This window comes from Nilaparvata lugens, chromosome 11, assembly GCF_014356525.2.
Source record: "Nilaparvata lugens isolate BPH chromosome 11, ASM1435652v1, whole genome shotgun sequence".
Lineage (NCBI taxonomy): Eukaryota > Metazoa > Arthropoda > Insecta > Hemiptera > Delphacidae > Nilaparvata > Nilaparvata lugens.
Window position 1 is genome coordinate 5,891,097 of NC_052514.1, and position 19,795 is coordinate 5,910,891.

The 19,795-nt window shown below is 39.1% G+C and overlaps 1 protein-coding gene across 1 annotated transcript; it reads right to left on the reverse strand.

The window, feature by feature from the left end:
• Positions 1-13,428: 13,428 nt before the first annotated feature.
• LOC111049847 lies at positions 13,429-15,531 on the reverse strand. Its single transcript, XM_039438184.1, has 2 exons — positions 15,349-15,531; positions 13,429-14,502 (listed from the first exon to the last, which is right to left on the reverse strand). Exons 1-2 carry the CDS (start codon positions 15,529-15,531, stop codon positions 13,429-13,431), a joined length of 1,257 nt encoding a protein of 418 aa, XP_039294118.1.
• Between the last annotated feature and the right edge of the window lie 4,264 nt (positions 15,532-19,795).

Consider the following 19,795-nt stretch of genomic DNA (forward strand, 5'->3'; position numbering starts at 1 on the left):
TTTTGGGAATTAATATCAAGATAAATTATTAATCAGTATTAACAAATGTGGATCTCTTCAGTTTGAAATAATTGCCTTATATAAAATCATAAGTAGTAGTGGAAGGATTCATTTATAGAACAGAAAGCCAGCTCATGAAAAATGCCAAGGTATATCTACTGTGAAATCTATTGATACGAATTTCCTATTAATGTAGTGAAGGGCACCTTAGTCATTGAATCCTGAAATGATTTAATTTACCTTTATTTTTTGAAGGTCGGTCATCCTCTCGACTGTGTGGACCCTCTTGGATCCTCCCTCGCCGATAGAGATCTTAATCCTCCCGTCAGATGACCAGACATTCCTGTGCCCATGACGGTCGGCCGCAGCGTTGAGGATCTTGAGACGCTCCGCAGTCAGATCCTCGCGAATGGTGACGCCGGAACCCTTCAGCTTCCTCTTAGCGTCGAAGATCATCTTCCTGGTCCGGTAGCTGCAGAGTCGAACTATGATGGGTCGGTCCTTGGGTTTAGCTTGCCCTTGTTGTGGTGGTTAACGCCTTCCAACGCGATGCGAGCGGTTTACATCCGCTAGAGTGACGGGCACGGGATCCCAAAAATACGTATGGAATGTCGGCGCCCATATTGCTCGAGGTAGTCGACCTTCAGGTGACAAGACACCTCCAGCTCACGAATTCTATCGTGCAGCTGTTTGTTTTCCTCCTCCAATGCCTGAAGATCCTCGTTCTCATTCCAAGTTTCTCATTCCAAGAATGAGAGGATTGAAGATGTAGAATGACGATGATATAGAAAAGTGCGGGGTAAGGATGGTAGAATGAATAAGGAGGAGGAATGTAAAGAACTGCCAATAGCTACATAACATGTTGAAGTAAGATAAGAAAGGAATATTGAGAAAGAAAGAGAATGAGACAGAGAATGAACAAAGTAATTCATGTTTGGGGTGGGAGAGAGAAGATAGAATAGGAGACGAAAAAGCAGTAGGAGATCAGATCAATAGAAAAGAACTCAAACAATCAAAATAAGATCAAAATAAGATCAAAAGAAGGAAAAAGAGTTACAGTAGTAAGGAACAAAGGAGAGAAGGAGAGTGATAAACTACAAAACAAGTTGAAATGAGAAACAAGAATGAAAATTAATAGCAATTATAAGAATAGAAGGGAGGATGAATAGAAGGTTGAACAAACAGGAGAGAAAGATGCCGATGAAAAGGAGAAGGAGGTAGAAGAAAAGAGAGAAAGAAGAAGAAGAAGAAGAAGAAGAAGAAGAAGAAGAAGAAGATTGAGAAGAGAGATAAAAATCTCAGTTCAGTTTTGAATGACGGTTCTAGCGGACAAAAGTTCAAAACTTGAAGCAAAGTTCTTCGTTGTTTACATTATTTTCAAGTTGAAACCACATAAAATCAGTCAAGCTTGCTCCACCTGTCCCAAGAACATGTTGAAGTAATGACAGGATAAGTAGGTACTTTGTTTTGTACCGCAGTGACATTATTTCTAATGACATCGTTTATAAAGTTTCAGAACTCATTAACCGTGATATTGCAATGTATTTTCTTGAATCTTGTTGTTTTCGCTTCAAAGTTTTTCATAAGTTCAAGATCATGTTTCTTTATCAGTTGAGAGAATCCTGGGAATAAATAACACAGGAACGTCGATATGTTTTTTTTTTTTTTTTTTAGATTACGTCCTAAAGACTCCAGTCATGGAGTATAAGACAAGTCATGTTATTACATATCCTGGCTTATTACATATTCAGTGGACAATCGCATGGCAAGCTGAAAGCACGTCATTTCGGGCTCCTACTTCTACTCTCTTTTCAACTGGTTATTTCTTTGAATTTCAAGTTCTAATTACGTGTACAAGTGTATTAGTGTACCGTCTTTCAAATTGCGCAATCAGTTTTACTGTGAGTTGTGTTACAGTGTTGTATTTAAAAGTTAATTGGTTCAAATGGCGTCGATTAACAAAGTGGAGCCAAAGGTATTGCGATCGAGCTCCGGCAAGCCGAAAGATAAGGGCGATGACGTCCAGAAAACAGCTGATCTTCTGTCGTCTGAGGCCAGCTCTGCTTCGCCTACAACTGAACCGGCCGCTGTCGACCACGTGACTCCTACTGCTATCGCTGCTGCTGTCTCATTGATCATGAATAATAAAGACTTCATTGACAATCTCATGGAGACTATCTCGAAACGAGTGTCAGCTATAGTCAATGATGCTCTCGAAACCACCCTAGTGCCACTACAGAATGAAGTAAAAGAACTGAAATGCCGAATTTCTTCACTAGAGACTAAGCTTGAGTCATATAAATCGTTTTGTTCGAATGAAACTGATGAAATTCAACAATACCTTAGGCGGAATAATATCATTGTCAACGGTGTACCCGAAACCCCCGATGAAAATACGGACGATAAGGTGTTGGAGGTTTTTAAAAACATTCTGAACTTGAATATGCATGATGCTTGTATTGATAGGTCACATCGTTTGGGTAAAAATGAAGGTGATAATCAATTAAAAACACCAAGATCAATCGTAGTTAAGTTCGTTAGTTACCGTGACCGTCGGGCAGTTTTTAACAATAAACGCCTCTTGAAGGGATCAGGAATAGTGGTACGGGAACACTTGACTAAACGGCGTGCCGAAGTTTATAAGGAAGTGTCACGTGTCCACGGAAAGAGGAACGTTTGGACCAGTGACGGCAACATATTTTATAGGAATGCACAGGGGCGGGTGATAACTGTTCTCTTGAAGGATCCAATCCCAAGTCAACAATTATTAATAGAACAATCATAGTGTGGGAAAAGGATTGTATAAAAATATGGATAATACGTCTCTAATATCGGTAGATAATAACTTTTTATTTTTATTTAATTACCCGCGTGTGGTTACAATTATTATCAAATTACCATTATGATATTAAAATTTAGTTTATTTCTTATCTCTACCGTGGAATTCGATAGGTACTACAAAAGCGATACGGAACTATTATTATTTCTCTTTTGAACTCTTTTTTTATATGAATTGCATTTCCAAGAGCTATTTTTTTATCATGTTCAACCATTTGCTACTGTTTTGTGTATTCATATAGGATTTAGCTCATGTAGGTCCTCAACGAATTTATTTAATTTTCACAAATTAAACACAACTTAACTATTATAAATGATCCTTCTGTAACGATGAGATGCACAAATCAATGTCTAATCTCGTTGTTAAAGTTCAAGCTAACATACCATACTTACTCATTGAATAATACTGATAACCAGATAGGATAACGATAAAATGATTAGGTCATAGTTGTTGCATTTCGGGCTCGAATTGAGTGAAACATAGACTCTTGTTATTATAGATTCTTTATCTTATTATTCACTCATCTCTTATCTTGAAAACTTATTCCTCCTATCTTATTACGTGGAAAGGAAGGTGAACCGTTTAACTTTAGACTTTTATTATTGACAGTTTCAACCTTTCATCACCCTTATGTATTGAGTAAACCACATCTCATTAGAATATGAACCGATTGAATTGAAATTTGTAGAATACATAGTGCATCACTAATGGTAAAGACGTTTTTTACTTTCTTTCCATGATAGAGGGTACCATGATTATTCCACTTAATATATTTTATACAAATATTCCCTATTGTCTGAGTGTATATTTTCCTTGTTTTCTACACAATTTACTTGATTATAATATAGGCTAAGTTAACTTTATAATAATATTTGAACTCTGTTCAAAGTTGTAACCAAATTGTTACGAATCATTCAGGAGCCTTATGACGCTCATGGAATAATTGGAGAGTATGGATGTTCTGAATGATCTAGATGATTATAGGCGTGTATGTTGTAGAGCGTTTGATGTGAGTTGTATGTTTGGTAATTATTTCAGAATGAATGAGTCGAGTGGGTTGAGTATTTTCCATTTAAACATAAGAAGCTATAGGAAGAATGTTGATGAATTGATGATACTTTTAGAGGGTCTTGATTACAAATTTGATGTTATTGTGCTCACGGAGTCATGGCTAGATGGAAGTGATAGTATTATAGTGATGGAGGGATATGATGTTTACCGAACACAAACTAAGTTCAATAAAAATGACGGAATCCTAATTTACATAAACTCTAGAATTACTGCTACTTGCAATGAAGTAGTAATTGGGGGGTTACGCTGTTTGAATTTGGAATGCTACCTTAACGGCTATTATTATGATTTGCTTTCTATTTACCGTTGCCATGGAACAGACTTGGCTGACTTTATTAGTGGATTGGAGAATAGATATATGAGAGCCAAAAATGATGTTACTCAAATTGTTGTAGGTGATATCAATTGTGACATTCTTAGAGATAATGCAAATAGTTTGAGTTGTGTGTATCTCGATACTCTTTATGAAGCTGGATTCGTTTGTTGTGTGGACATTCCTACAAGAGTGACACACTCTTCCTCCTCTTGCATTGACCACATATTCGTGCGTCATCCTGATACTAAATCTCTTTTCCCGGCTCTCCTAAGATGTGACATCACAGATCACTATGCCATAGGTATTAAAATTGGGCAAAATAACAAAACAAATAGTGATGATACACAAAATACTTTTCACAAAAAAATTGACAGAATAAAATTTTCTAAAATATTATCAGAACAGTCCTGGGGGCATGTAACATCATCAAGTAATGTTAATGTATGCACGGAAAGATTCATTGAAACTACAAAACTTTTACAAGAAAACTCTTCAGTCACTGTCCATAAAAGAAAGATATGTAAGAAGCTGCAGCCTTGGATTACTAATTCTCTTATTAAATCTATTGCTCATAGAAACAAATTAAGCAAAATATTGAAAAAACAACCACTAAACTTAAACTTGAGACGCTACTATGATGATTATCGACGCACACTTAGCAGGCTATTGAAATTAACTAAAAAATTCTACTTCAAAAATAAAATAATAAATTCTACTAATAAGTCTAAAACCTTCTGGAATGCAGTCAACGAAATCTCAGGTGCAAGTTGTACGAAACCCCAATTCCCAATTAAAAACTTCATAAAATCCGATATAGGAATCAACAATGGGAATCCTCGCTCCGTAAAGGATGTGGCGGATGAATTCAATGAATTCTTTGCTAATGTTGGAACAAGCCTAGCTAATAAAATAAAGCAGGAAGCAAATGTTACTAGCACCTATGTTCAACCTAATGATATCTGTGGAACTACTTTCTTACTCCAACCAGTGACAGAACAGGACATCAGGCAATGTATCTCAAGCATGCGTGGCGGCTCTGCCCCTGGCTTTGATGGGCTTTTCCCGACCTTGATAAAAGAAAATGCTGACTGGTTTCTCACACCCCTTTGTCATATTGTTAATTGTAGCTTTAAATCTGGTGTCTTTCCTGAAATTCTCAAACTCGCTAATGTGATCCCTATCTATAAGTCAGGTGATAAAAGTGATATGAATAATTACCGTCCTATTTCCCTACTGAGCGTCATCTCAAAAATTATTGAAAAGTGCTACAAGAACCAATTAGTACAGTATATAAAGTCAAACAAATTGCTTTCGGATTGCCAGTTTGGATTTAGAGACGACCGGAATTCGGCCAACTGTTTCTATCGCTTGAGTGAACTGTTAAGGAATGGCATTAATAGTAATAAACGTATTCTCCTGTTGTTTGTTGATCTAGCTAAAGCTTTTGACTCCATAGATAGAGGAATCCTAATGCAAAAGTTATTACAGATAGGTGTAGCCGGTACTGAAAACAATTGGATTGGAAGCTATTTATCTAATCGCAGACAAGTAGTACATTTAGAAAATATTAGTAGTGACCAGAAACCCATTGATTATGGGGTTGTTCAGGGCAGCACATTGGGACCTGTGCTATTCTTAATCTACATCAACAACATTATTAACTCCAATGTAGTAGGAAAGATGCTGCTCTTTGCGGACGATACAGCTGTCTACTTTGAGGGTGAAAGTTGGCAGGAAGTTTTCAAAACAGCATCCAGAGGTGTGCTGCAGCTGAAGGATTGGTTCGATGGAAATATTCTAAGCATGAACATCTCTAAAACTAAAGTAATGCCAGTTTACCTGCAAAAGAATAGAGCACCTCCCACTAATCTGAAGCTTAGACTGCACAATTGCTGTCGAGATGTGTCCAACATGGAATGTAGTTGTCAGACAATTGAAGCAGTCTCAGAGTATAAGTATTTGGGGATTATTGTAGACAGTAAGCTTAGCTGGCTTCCTCACGTGAACTACCTTAGACGGAAGTTGAGGAGCATGATATATGTATTCTCACGTTTACAAGGAGTCCTCAACACCAAAGAACTACGAATTGTTTATTTCGCATTTGTCCAATCAGTCCTGCTCTACGGTATAAATGCCTGGGGAGGGGTATGTGAGACACATTTAAAAAGCCTATCAGTCACACAGAGAGCTATTATAAAAGCTGGGTTGGGCCTGGAGAGGAGGTACCCATCTGATCTTGTTTATGATTCTCTTAAAGTATTTGATATTAGAAAGCTCCATATCAGTTGCATCATCTGTCGCTGGGTTCCGTTATGCATGAGGCTGTCCAGTTGGACCTGCACATAGATTATAATAATTATAGTTTCCTTAAAAAAAAAAAAAAACCCACACATTCTATCAAGGCTTAGTTCATAATCATAAACTTTCTCAGTTGCATCATCTGTCGCTGGGTTCCGTTATGCATGAGGCTGTCCAGTTGGACCTGCACATAGATTATAATAATTATAGTTTCCTTAAAAAAAAAAAAAAAAAAAAAAAAAAAAACCCACACATTCTATCAAGGCTTAGTTCATAATCATAAACTTTCTCAGTTGCATCATCTGTCGCTGGGTTCCGTTATGCATGAGGCTGTCCAGTTGGACCTGCACATAGATTATAATAATTATAGTTTCCTTAAAAAAAAAAAAAAACCCACACATTCTATCAAGGCTTAGTTCATAATCATAAACTTTCTCAGTTGCATCATCTGTCGCTGGGTTCCGTTATGCATGAGGCTGTCCAGTTGGACCTGCACATAGATTATAATAATTATAGTTTCCTTAAAAAAAAAAAAAAACCCACACATTCTATCAAGGCTTAGTTCATAATCATAAACTTTCTCAGTTGCATCATCTGTCGCTGGGTTCCGTTATGCATGAGGCTGTCCAGTTGGACCTGCACATAGATTATAATAATTATAGTTTCCTTAAAAAAAAAAAAAAACCCACACATTCTATCAAGGCTTAGTTCATAATCATAAACTTTCTCAGTTGCATCATCTGTCGCTGGGTTCCGTTATGCATGAGGCTGTCCAGTTGGACCTGCACATAGATTATAATAATTATAGTTTCCTTAAAAAAAAAAAAAAACCCACACATTCTATCAAGGCTTAGTTCATAATCATAAACTTTCTCAGTTGCATCATCTGTCGCTGGGTTCCGTTATGCATGAGGCTGTCCAGTTGGACCTGCACATAGATTATAATAATTATAGTTTCCTTAAAAAAAAAAAAAAAAAAAAAAAAAAAAAAAAAAAAAAAAAAAAAAAAAAAAAAAAAAAAAAAAAAAAAAAAAAAAAAAAAAAAAAAAAAAAAAAAAAAACCCACACATTCTATCAAGGCTTAGTTCATAATCATAAACTTTCTCAGTTGCATCATCTGTCGCTGGGTTCCGTTATGCATGAGGCTGTCCAGTTGGACCTGCACATAGATTATAATAATTATAGTTTCCTTAAAAAAAAAAAATTCTTAAACCTTAGTGACTCCTTTAGCAGCTATCGTAGTGACTCCTGTAGTTCTCCTTCTCTTCTGTTATCCTCATCCTCGCGCGCGCGTGTGTGTACGCGTGTGTGTGTGTGTGTTGTGTGTGTGTGTGTGTGTGGTGTGTGTGTGTGTGGTGTGTGTGTGTGTGTGTGTGGTGTGTGTGTGTGTGTGTGTGTGTTGTGTGTGTGTGTGTGTGTTGTGTGTGTGTGTGTGTGTGTGTGTGTGGTGTGTGTGTGTGTGTGTGAGTTATTGAATTTTAATTTACTAATTTTGTTTAAAGATAAAATTATATAATATGTGGATGGTTCTTATAATCATTGGTACTGAGTTATTATTATCATTATTATTATAATCAATAAATTCAACTACTGATTTATAACAAGCTGTTTTTTATTAGGTAAGATTCGATGTATTCTCTTCTTTTTTATTTTTGCTATAGTAACGTTTATATTATTGTATTACTTTATGATTGGCTACCTACTGTAACATCGACCCAAATACAGACCCTAGAGGTCCATATGGGCGATTATTGAAGTGATTGTAATACTTGTTTTGTTTTTTTGAATAAATAATTTGAATTTGAATTTGAATTTGAATCCTCTCAATGTAAGGATGCCATGTTAATTTCCTGTCCAATAAAATTCCCAAGAACGCTACTTTCTCTTCTTGGTCTAATTCATTTTCCTCTACAAACACATTTATTTCTCTATCCTCTACTGAATTATATTTACTTTTGAATTGTAGGAATTGACATTTCTTACTATTTATTGTTAATTGCCTTTGCTTCAAGAATTGGACAATTGACTGTACTCCAGTAAAAGCATTTATTGCTAGACTATCTAATAAATAATTGTTGAAGATAAGCGATGTGTCATCAGCAAACAACAGAGCTCTGTGATCTTTTAACTCTTTTGGTAATTGGTTCACATACAACAATACATGTTAGGACGATCCAGTCGAGGATCCGTCTGGCTAAACGGATATGGCGAGCGAAGCGAGCCTGACTGCTAGTAATATAATATTCCCAAGATTGAAGTAGCAGTGCCCAATCAATTTTTCCGCGATAAATGCATTTAAATCTTCAACTTGGTGCCAACCTAACAAAGTCAACTGAACATACCTACCAATTTTGAACGTTTTTGGTCCGGTAGATTTTTAGTTATGCGAGTGAGTGAGTGAGTGAGTAAGTCAGTCAGTGAGTGAGTGCCATTTCGCTTTTATATATATAGATGATATGATAATAATACCAACCATAGTCTTGCTAGCAGATTGTTTAGGAGCAAAATGATACTGACATGAAAGAACTATATAAGTAGATATAAAAGGGGGAGTCTGGGACTCAAGTGTCCCAGACTCCCCCTTTACCTCAAGGTCATCCAGGTCAACCACCCTAACCTCAAGGTCATCCAGGTCAACCACCCCAACCTCAAGGTCGCACAAAAAAAAAATCATAAAAAAAATATATATATAGAAAAAATGATAAAAAAAAAAAATTAAAAAAAAAATAAAAAAAAAATTAAAAAAAAAAAATAGAAAAAAAAAAATTAAAAACACATGAAATCGGAAATAAATGGGAAAAAAGGGGAAAAAAATTCCCTCCAGATCCTGAACTGGGGTATAAAAGGAGTTGTTCTACAAGGAGTGGGACATTGTGTCTTGGGCAGTCGTGCAGTCAGTACGTGTGTGTACCACCAGTACATGTGTGTGTGTGATTTTAGTATATTGGTTTTGGATCACTTTCATCTTTATCAACATCAAGAGTAAGTACCAGTGCCTTTTATAGTTCTATATATATTGATATTATATTCATGATTTAACAATTAAGTTCAAAAGAGTAGAATTTTTGAAGTAGATGGTTTGAGACTGACAATTAAATTCTAAAATGACTCAAATTCGAAAATAACAAGTTTAATTATGAATTAGGTTCCAATACATAGAGTAAATGACATAGTCAAAAATGACTAGTGTAATTATGAATTAGAATCCAAATACATACAAGTTACGAGTTCAATTACGAATTAGGTTCTTCGAGTTGGTGGTTGTAATCCATCCTAACCTAAAAAAACGTATAATTACAAAGTAGATCCTAGACCCCCATTCACATTCTCCCATACAGCTCCGGATCATCATCCCTAGGACATAAACACCTATGAACCTCCATCCCCCGACCCACGATCCTAGATACTGATTCACCACCTTCATCCCCCACATCCGTTGATAGTGATATATATATAGAGTTGAATACTGCATACCACACTAATACAATATTGTTTTGCATTGTTCCAGTTCTCATCACTCTGCCAACCATGCATGCTGCCAACATTCAAGTTGTGCTCTGCCTCATGCTGGCTCTTGGAGCCTATTCACTGGATCCAAAGTATAGGAGTGAAGACTTTCTAGCATCCAGGGAGCATGGACTGGATACATACAACATTTTTCACATCAGGCAATGTCTGATGTCATCCAGCAAGTTCAACCACGACCTTGCAACAATGTACAATTATGTCAGCAACTGGTACTTAAAAATCGCAGGAGAGCATAAAGTGGGGAAGGAACTGTGTCACAAAATCCACTGCGCATATGATCTGCGCAACTGTCTCCACCCATCATTCACATCGCTGGATTTCCTTGAAGCAGTTATTACAAAGTCAGTCGAGGTGTGCTCATCCTACTGTCAACATGGGCTGTCAACAACATCTACATCCAGTACTTCAATCAGCAATGGCGCCAGCAGACCCTGAATCACCATGTCCTTACGGTGATTGCATTTTTGTCATGAGTGCAAGGTGGAGTGTTGAGCCACTCACTATTGCCACCAGTCGTCCCACTATCGCCACCAGTCATCCCACCATCGCCACCAGTCATCCCACTATCGCCGCCAGTTGTCCCACTATCATCACCAGTCGTCCCACTATCGCCACCAGTCGCCCCACCATCGCCACCAGTCGCCCCAATATTGCTGCCAGTCAACCCACCACCGCCACCAATCATCCCACCAGCTGAGGCCAAGACGGTTTCAATTTGGCAGTAGCCCTCATCATACCAATCAGTTAATATCGAATGTATTACCATTTGTAATATGATAATAAAGAAATAAACCCTCATTGGCTGATCCACTGTCTAAAACTAACTCTCATGTATGAAATAAACCTCATTTTATGTGTTAACCATTGATTGAGAGTTTCATTGATTCAATGTTCAACACCTCATCCCATGGATAATAATAATAGAAGGTCAGAATCTTGCACATCAATATAGATGTTTCCTCTATGTCAATACTGAAATAGCATATAGTTGAAGCTAGTTAATAGATATCCATTATGGTGTAGTGGTTAGAGGCGCCGCTTTCCATGCTGTAGGTCCTGGGTTCAAACCTTCAGGGGTAGAGATTGATGTAGGGTCCCAATTGATAAGGTAAGTATACAGGGTTGTATACCATTACACCATAATGGATATCTTTTGATATTTTACATCTTGGTCAACCTATTGCAACATGTCAATAGATATTTTCATTGAAAGCATAACAACCTAATTTCTTATCTATATGAGGAAGTAGGATAATCAATAATAACAAATGGCTCATTACACATAGTATTTATTGGCAAACATATAATTAATCTTCAGTATTGAATAGAATATACAGCTGAAGAAGTCTTTCTCCTCAGCTATAATCATTGTTGGTGACATAACGCTCAACTGATGGCTTATTCCTTTCACGAACAATGCATGGTCCATCAACTTCATCATATCCCCCAGTAGATGGCAGTGGCATAGGTATGCGTACAGCCTTGTAGATGCTAATCTCAAAAGCTGAATCACCAGATGTTCCATCCTCCAGCCTGAATCGTTTCACATGTCCTGTGCTCTCAATTTTTGTAAATCCTGCAAATTTGATCTCCTTTCGACCCAGTCCCAGTAGACATTTAGATTGTTGTCCGCATATAAAATCACACTTGTAGTATTTGTCCTGATTGAGAACACTCAACACAATCTTCACATCCTTATCCCTCCAGTTGGGTACCTTCTCAAGATTGACAATAGCAGCCATTCTACCCTTATCCAACTTGCAGAAAGATTTTAGCAGTATGCAAGTATCATCGAACATGACAGTGAATTTCATTGCAAGTCCTGGTGGGCAATGACGCATTGCCCTCTTGTTGATATTATCCTTGATACTCTTCATAGTTTGCATGAAAACTTTCAGCAGGAAACATTTCACATCAGTGGAGGTCACATGAGTATTTCTCAATGGGTTGTGAATATCATCACATACAAAGGAAACGTTTCTATCCTTGACTGTATCAACAACAGCCTGCTGCTTCTGCCTGAGTCGTATGCATGCACAACTATGAGATTCACGATCTGTACGAAACTCTAAATGTCCACTCTCCTTGAAAAAGTCACTCAATGTCATTATACCATGATAATTCAGTTCAGCTTCAAGCTCACTCACTGCATTAAACAGATAAAGTTCACGTTCACTGTCTGACAACATTGTAAGACTGAGTGCATTTTGTTGTCAGCATCATCTTTTATACTCTGCTTGCTGAGTGGTGGGGGTAACCCATTTCCTGTTTCAATAGGTCTGTATGACGTAATACAATAGCTCTATGTGAACACATAGTGTGCACTTTACTCAAAGAGGAGTGAGGAGGAGGATAAATGATAGAGCATAGAGTTGATTACAATATCTCTTTTTATTGATAATGCAAATGAGTATTAACAGCATTGAAAAAATTGCGACAAAAGGTTCTATCTTCTAACAAAGTTTTATTAATCCATCCATGTAGAGCAATAACAATTTTCAATGTGCAAAATAGTTGTGTATTTGACAATCCATCAATGTTGCTGACGTTGTTGGTTGACCAATCTCCAAACGTTGGAGATGATAGCTTGTTCCGCACCATGTCGATAACGTTGAGTAGATGATGTTCTGGGCAGTATATGCCATCAATCTTCTTGATCTGCAACTCCAAATCAGGCATAGCAGGAAAGGAATATGGCACTGATAGGTCCAGGTACTCCACATTGTTCAGTTGTAGAATTGTATCCAGTAGAGTAATCTGCTTATATCCATGGACAAAGATTTTAATTGGACGCTGCTGGTTCTGATCCAACCACCTTCCAACTGTTCCATGCACAATTTCCATCAAAGCTGAATAAGGAAGATGTTCTGTCCCACAGTCTGACCACCTGAGTCCATGTTTAGCTTGATGTATACAGTTGTTGGCGATGATTTGCCTGCTAGTCTTGAGCAGAGACTCGGAGTAGGGAGGCTTGAAGAAATAGTGATGAGTAGTCACATGATGCTCATCATCCTGCTCCAGGATAGCCATCTCCTTCACAATAAACTTGTTGTCCAAACCTTCAAAACCTTGGAAGTTCATCAGGTATAGTGGTAGTGGCCCAAAAATGTTTTCCGCTCTACTCGATGTCCAGTCATCTACACTACTTTCTGCTGTAATGTAGGAGTCGTCATCATTGATTCCAGTTGTACTTGTAGAGGCATCTTTCATCAGCGGTCGCCCACCAATAACACAACCCACCACATCCTCCTCCTCCTCATGCGAAGACAGCTCCCCCTCCTCCATAAAGAGTCCTCTGTATCCTGTCATGACTGGCTCATTCATTGTCTCAAGCTCAACTGAGCAAGTTATCGCTGTGCACTGACTATATATCTTTTTATACTGATAGTACAAGGCCTGACATTGGCCGATACTCTTTAGTCATCTCATGAATCATCATACAGTAGGCAGTTGTATTACCTGGAATGTTTTCAGATGCTCCAAACTCAATCCTCACATCGATACTTCCAGTTTTGAGTGACTCATTTTGGCGGGAGCAATCAAAAGCAAACAGCATTATTTTTCCATCACCAATGGCATTCTTTTCAAACAGAGGGTTGCTTGCACGAGCATTACCATGGTTGTTGACTCCATTGAAAGCTGCATACATGTTGTAGATGCGATTATCATCACCATCAATGCTCTCATATGGGTAGTATCTGTTGTTTAAAAACACTCGAACATCCTTCATATTACACTTGTCAAAGCGAGAACTGTTGGCTGCTGCCACACCTCGTCTTGCAGTCTGTAGCCCAACCACAATGTATCGTGGCTTTTCAAGCTGTGATGTCGACTTGACAGTCCATGTATGCTTTCTTGTCTGCGGTAACGTTGGATAGGTATACAACTCCCAATGTCTAAATGGTATACTGATGGGTGTGTCGTTCTGTACAATCTGTAGCAGATGCAGTTTCACATCATCTGCCACTTCCACATAAGGCATTCTCCACAAAAGCTTTGTGATTGCTACATTGGTAGCAGCAACATTCACACAGTTGTGAAAGTTGGGGCTGACCCTCAACACCAGCTCTTGTTTCACATTGAGTAAAATCTGTCTATAGTCTTCGGCAAAGCCCAGCAGATATCTCAAAGGCACATCCATGATTGAAGTGTTAGCTCCATTGGCGGCAAAATCGGCGAATCCAGTGGTTGAACTAAACTTGTAGCCAGCTCCTTCCATCTTGGTCCACTCATCACGTTCAAATGTAACAGCATTCTCCATTAAGCTGGTAACTCCAGGATTGCGTATACTATCCACCTCCACACCATTGATTTCATAGCATATCTCTGAAAACACATTGCTGAAGAATCCAGAGACACATGGAGTTCCGGTCACAGCAGCGTTGGCAGCTCCAGTCACAGTATACTCCAAATGTAGATAGCTCTCCGATGGCAGTGTGTAAACATCTTGCTGTTAAATTGGAATCTGTATCTCGTCATTGGCATTATAGCTTACAGTATAGGGTGCATGAGAATGGTACTCAAACCCAATGATACTGTTGTCCGATGACGGTCCATTCTGTGTCACATCCAAAACTCCCATCTTCCTATTCTACTCGTATCTGACAGCCTCGTTCTTGCAAATACTTGATGCTCCTAGATGTTAACCTTGTCAAGGTTGAATGCTGAATGAATCTTTCTTTCCTTTTATCTTCTTTTATAGGCGAAGGAGGATGATGATGATGATGGAGAGAAGAAGAAGGAGAGGATGGACTGCAGCCTCCATATCCAATCCTTGATTCCACTTTTCAAATAACAATACCATTTCACTTGCGTTGTCTCAAATGTAAAGCAATATTTATTTCCTCGCCTCTATTATTTATAAGACGACCGTACTCGTCGACTACTTGCAGTGTAATGCTACCAATCTGCTTGATGTCTATAGGTCAATAGATTACTTTCTGCACAGTCACCACCATTTTATACCCTGGATCAACGTTTGGGTAAAACTCATGGATCACGTGATCTGTAATTCCATTAGAGTAAGATCCAGTCACAATGTTGCAGGTGATGCGTATCACATTAGGCTGACTGATTTGTACAGTATTATCACTTCTAGTAGATGTGTGGGCTCTATGAACTGGGTATTGTGAAACCCAACAGTTTCCCTATTGAATCTTGTGGTCGTAAATCCAGCTAGCACTGCTCAAAACTATACACTTTAAGGTTGATGGATCTACAGTCACCTGGAAATCAACATCATTTTCCGACAGCCTTTGTGCAAGCAAGTCAGTAATTGTAGAAAATTCAAAGCTACCTGTTGGTAATGATACCTGATGCAGAACAAATCCTCCTTGTCAACAGTAGTAGCTGGCATTTTCCTTTTAGTCCTTTTAGGCAATACTGTACCATCCTTATCATCATCATCAGACTTGCCAGGTTTATGCTTCTGATGTTTAAGCACCTCGCTCCAATACTCTTCAAATCTTGCTTTAGCCATACTCCGTAGCTCATCATGTGTTATCTCTGCACTAGTAACACCCTTCTCAGAAATTCTATTACTTGCAAAAAATGTAGTACATTATTGAAACCTTCCTCAATATTAGGTATTGAGTTGCAACTTGTAAAGCTAATCAGACCAATTTCCCATTCACACTGCTCACATCAAGTGGTGGATAGAAGTCCTCTTAGTATTGATGTCCTACCTCAAAACACAGCATCATTTGTTTTGCCTGCTCAACATACAGTTGCACAATGATTAGCAATCAGCCTACACTTGTTATTTATAGTAAGTACAGGGATGGAAATAATGTATCAGAGATCGTGAACTTCATTTACATTTTCATCAATCAAAAATTGTAAACACAAATGCCCACAGATGTGTGAGTAAAGATCTTCCTGCTTTTGATCATAGTTGTACTCAATCCTCGATGCTGGCTCCAGTCCTTTGTGCATATAGTTGATAAACTCCTGTGGTGGTCTCAGGTTGCCAAATCCATCAAAGTAGTGAGACCATCATCCTTCTTCACATAGCACCCCAATGTGTGCCAGCTCCAGTGCTGGTGTCCAGGTTGATAATGCCGCATCCTCTCCTCCAGGGTCCATCATCAATGTAGAGAATCCGCATAAACACTCCTCGAAAGTGCTTTAGCTTCAGTCGACATGCATACTTGTAGAGATCAGCATCGGTAAGGGCTCGATCAGGTAGGGCAACTAGCGTCTTCTCTTGCCGCCACATTGACGGCGATGTGCCCCATTTCCCTGTGTCCTGCGCTGTTGTCTCAGGTAGAGTACTTTACCTTTTTTAACAGAACATCTCTTTACTCGTTTTTGACCACGAGTCTTTGTTGTCTTACGTCTGCGGTGTACTCCTCCACCAAACTTTGCTTTAGCCTTCATGATGCTGGTCACTGCTAGTGCTGCAGCCTTCTCAAGTGCTCCCGCGTCTGCAGATTTTACCACACTCCAAGCTTGATCTGCCAAAATGTTGTCTGCTACTGCTCTGCTCGATGTATCACTGCTCCTCGAGTAAGCAATGTCGTGCTCCTTACAGGCTCGATCAAGACTATTTACCAGGATCGCCTCGTGCCAACGGCTTCTCTAGCTTTGTACCAGGTCCCCAGTACTGGTAACCAGGGATGTGAAGTTCACAGGTAGAATGTCAATTGCCTTGTTCACCAATTTTCCAGCACTCTTTTTAACTATTGAACCTGCAACTTTTGCAATTGATGACAGTACCCCTCTTCCCCGGTACTTCCTCTCTCTCTTACATCCAGCCATCTAATGTTTCTTAACGGTTTTAGCAGCTGGTTTTATACTTTTTTTGGTGTGGACAATGTTTGTGCGGGTGGTGTTGTAGGAGGGGGTTCCGGTAATCCCATAAGATCTATGAAACGTTTCTTCATTTCATTAGGTGACAATCCCTTCATAGTTTTAGCATTTTCCGGATCTAACACAATGTCTAAATACAATGAAAACATTTTTCCAGCAAACTCAATCAGCCTCTTCTCAAGATATTGATTGTTCACTCCATCAGTAGGCTTAATTGGATCCATCATATCAGTAAGTATTGAATCATTGAGACTTGTAAATACCTGTGATGTGGTATTGTCCCTTGTCTTTGGCAGCCACATTGAAATCAGTTCTCTACATGTTGAAAAGTTGACAGCATCCCTGTCAGCACGTGGATTTCCCAAATTGTCAAAGCCTGTAGCGAGCATTATGTTTCCTATGGAATCCATGACTTGACTGCTATACATAAGCAAAGCAATGTCTCTTATATAGTGAAACTAGTATGCAGGATTAGCAATCCTTCTAAAATTGCTCTAAAAAAAAAACTCTTCTAAAATTGAATTGATTTCATTCTCATGTCCAGTGTTGCCAACTGCCTTGGACTGATCCAATAGTTTCAGTCTGTCCACAAGTTCATTGGGATCATTGTAGTAGACATACTCAATCTTGGTACGGTTGTTTGCCACCATATTGAATGGCGCCACAAGTCCTCTGCCACTGACCTTGCTATACTTGGGTTTAGCATTATTGAGCAGTTTATGGATCACTGTTCTATACTTTGTATCATTCGAGTTTTCACTCTTACCATCCGGATCATGATTTTCCTTATACAAGTTTGTAATGTATAATATCCGAGTGTATGCCACCTCATCACTAGCCAATGGAGTAATGGGTTTCTTTTTGAAAATGAGTTCACAAAGTCCACGTGTTGCATCAAATCTAGTCACGTTTGAAGGATTGTTAGGGTCAGTCAGAACAATCTTTCTTCCATCACTTCCAAAGGTTAACAGTTGTTACCCTAATAGTAGTCATTACCAACAACTTCTGGTCCATATGTTTTGTCAGAGCTGCTATCACCACTCATAGCTCTATGGAGATAACGCCCCACTGGTGTTCCAGTCAATCCAACCTCGGTCATTGCTTGTCGAATCCTCTTTTGGCTGCTGGTTAGTAATGCTTCCTGAGCAGTAGCACCCTCCTCCTCCTCCTCCTCATCCACATCCATCACATCTGTTTCATCATCATTGGCACTTGCAGATGGCCACAATTTGCGTGCAGTACTCGAGGTACTTGGAGCTGGGCTTAACTGCGAAGCTTCTCCAATTCCTTCAAAGGTCAAAGGAGTCTCCTCACCAATTTTGGCAGACGTCTTACCGCTTGTTTCAGGGGTCGGGACAGCATGGTGTAGGTGGCGGTGTATGTGGTGCATGATGACCTACAGGAACTGCAAAACGTCTGTGATATGGGCGTGGCTCTGGAGATTGTTCATGTAGTGGTTGTGCTGCTGCTGCTGCTGCTGGCTGTGGTGGTGGTGGTGGTGGTGATGTTGGCAAATGCTGATTGAGAACTTCAACTATATTGTCAAGTGGTTCAGTTAGTGGTTTAAAGTGTTTTGCATGCTGCTCCTCTGCCACTTGCCTTCCAAGAGTCAGTTCCTTATGTTTCCTTTTGATGTTACGTTGCAACTTTGCAATTGCTTTGATGGTTGGTGCAATCTCTTCTACAGTCTTTTTGCGGTGTCTATTGCTGGAGACGTCCATCTTGCTCAACGTACCAACATATACTGAAGCTCAACTGACACTATGCATCAACTGAATACGTATCAAGCCCATTCCTGTAGCGCCCTCCATTTCTGTCCAATGTCCGATCAATCACTAGGAATGAGTGTGCACCCCCCACTGACCAAACCTTGTTACAAATATCCTTAAACTGATCAAAGGTCATGTCAGTGCTGACATGATCTCGGTACAAGTGTTTCATGTTTAGCTCATCCTGTTGAAACATGACAAGAAAGTTTGCATTGTCACTAATCAGCTGTTTTGGAATGTGGCTATAGGTCTGTGCTAGATAAAACACATCAACGTCACTGTGTCGGCCTGCACTAAAGTACTTCCTGATGGTATCCTACTGCTCACAAATCACATCGTCGAAAATAATTATTGAGTTGGGTGGCAGCTCATGCGGGTCGGGTATTTCTTCACTTGTATCACACTCGACATAGTTTATTCCATTTCCTGCAAGTCCTTGCATGATTGTACGGAGCAGCTCATACTTGGACTGAAATGTAGTCTTTGAAAAAAGGTAGATGTTTGAAAATTGAATTCCTTTCTCATCAAAAAGCATGTTGAATAGTAGGTTGGTTTTGCCGCAACCAGAAGTCCACATATAATACATCTCATATGATTGGGAACAATGGTCCATGACGCTTTTTCTTTGTATCCATTTCCACCAAGCCACACCCCCTAATCACTTTGTCAAAATCGATAACTCTAAACTGGTTTTTCTGTTGCACAACCTGTTCCATCTACACAAGATCTTTCTTATCAATCAATGAGTCGTGACTGGAGCTATATCCTTTCCAATGTACCAACAGTTTATTCCCTCCTTTTCCTCACACTTTTTCAATTTCAAAACACTGGGCACTTTTGTCTTTACAATTTCTTCAGAATAGAATCCTCCTTCAATGGTTCACCTCTATAGTCCTCCAATTCATAGGTTACAGGCACTGTAGGTCGCACACATCTTACTGTGAACAGTTCATTAGTCCAATTGGCTAGATATCCCTTGTCAAACGTCTTTTTATACTTGCTGATTCTCACTTTATCACCAGGCCCAATACTCTGACTGGGACCTGGATGAAACTTGTTTTGAGGTTTGCTGACCAAGTTTTCCTTATATTCTTGCCTTTGTTTGCTGAGCCTGGAAAGCAACAGCCTCTCATGCTTCTTTCTTAACGTCAACTGGCTGCATAC

Excerpts from the sequence above, each read along its gene's own strand:
- LOC111049847 (XM_039438184.1), bottom strand. The coding sequence starts at position 15,531 with ATGGCTAAAGCAAGATTTGAAGAGTATTGGAGCGAGGTGCTTAAACAT. Across the intron at positions 14,503-15,348 it reads TCAGGTATCATTACCAACAG|CAAGATGTTTACACACTGCC; the intron begins GTAGCTTTGAAT and ends CCAATTTAACAG.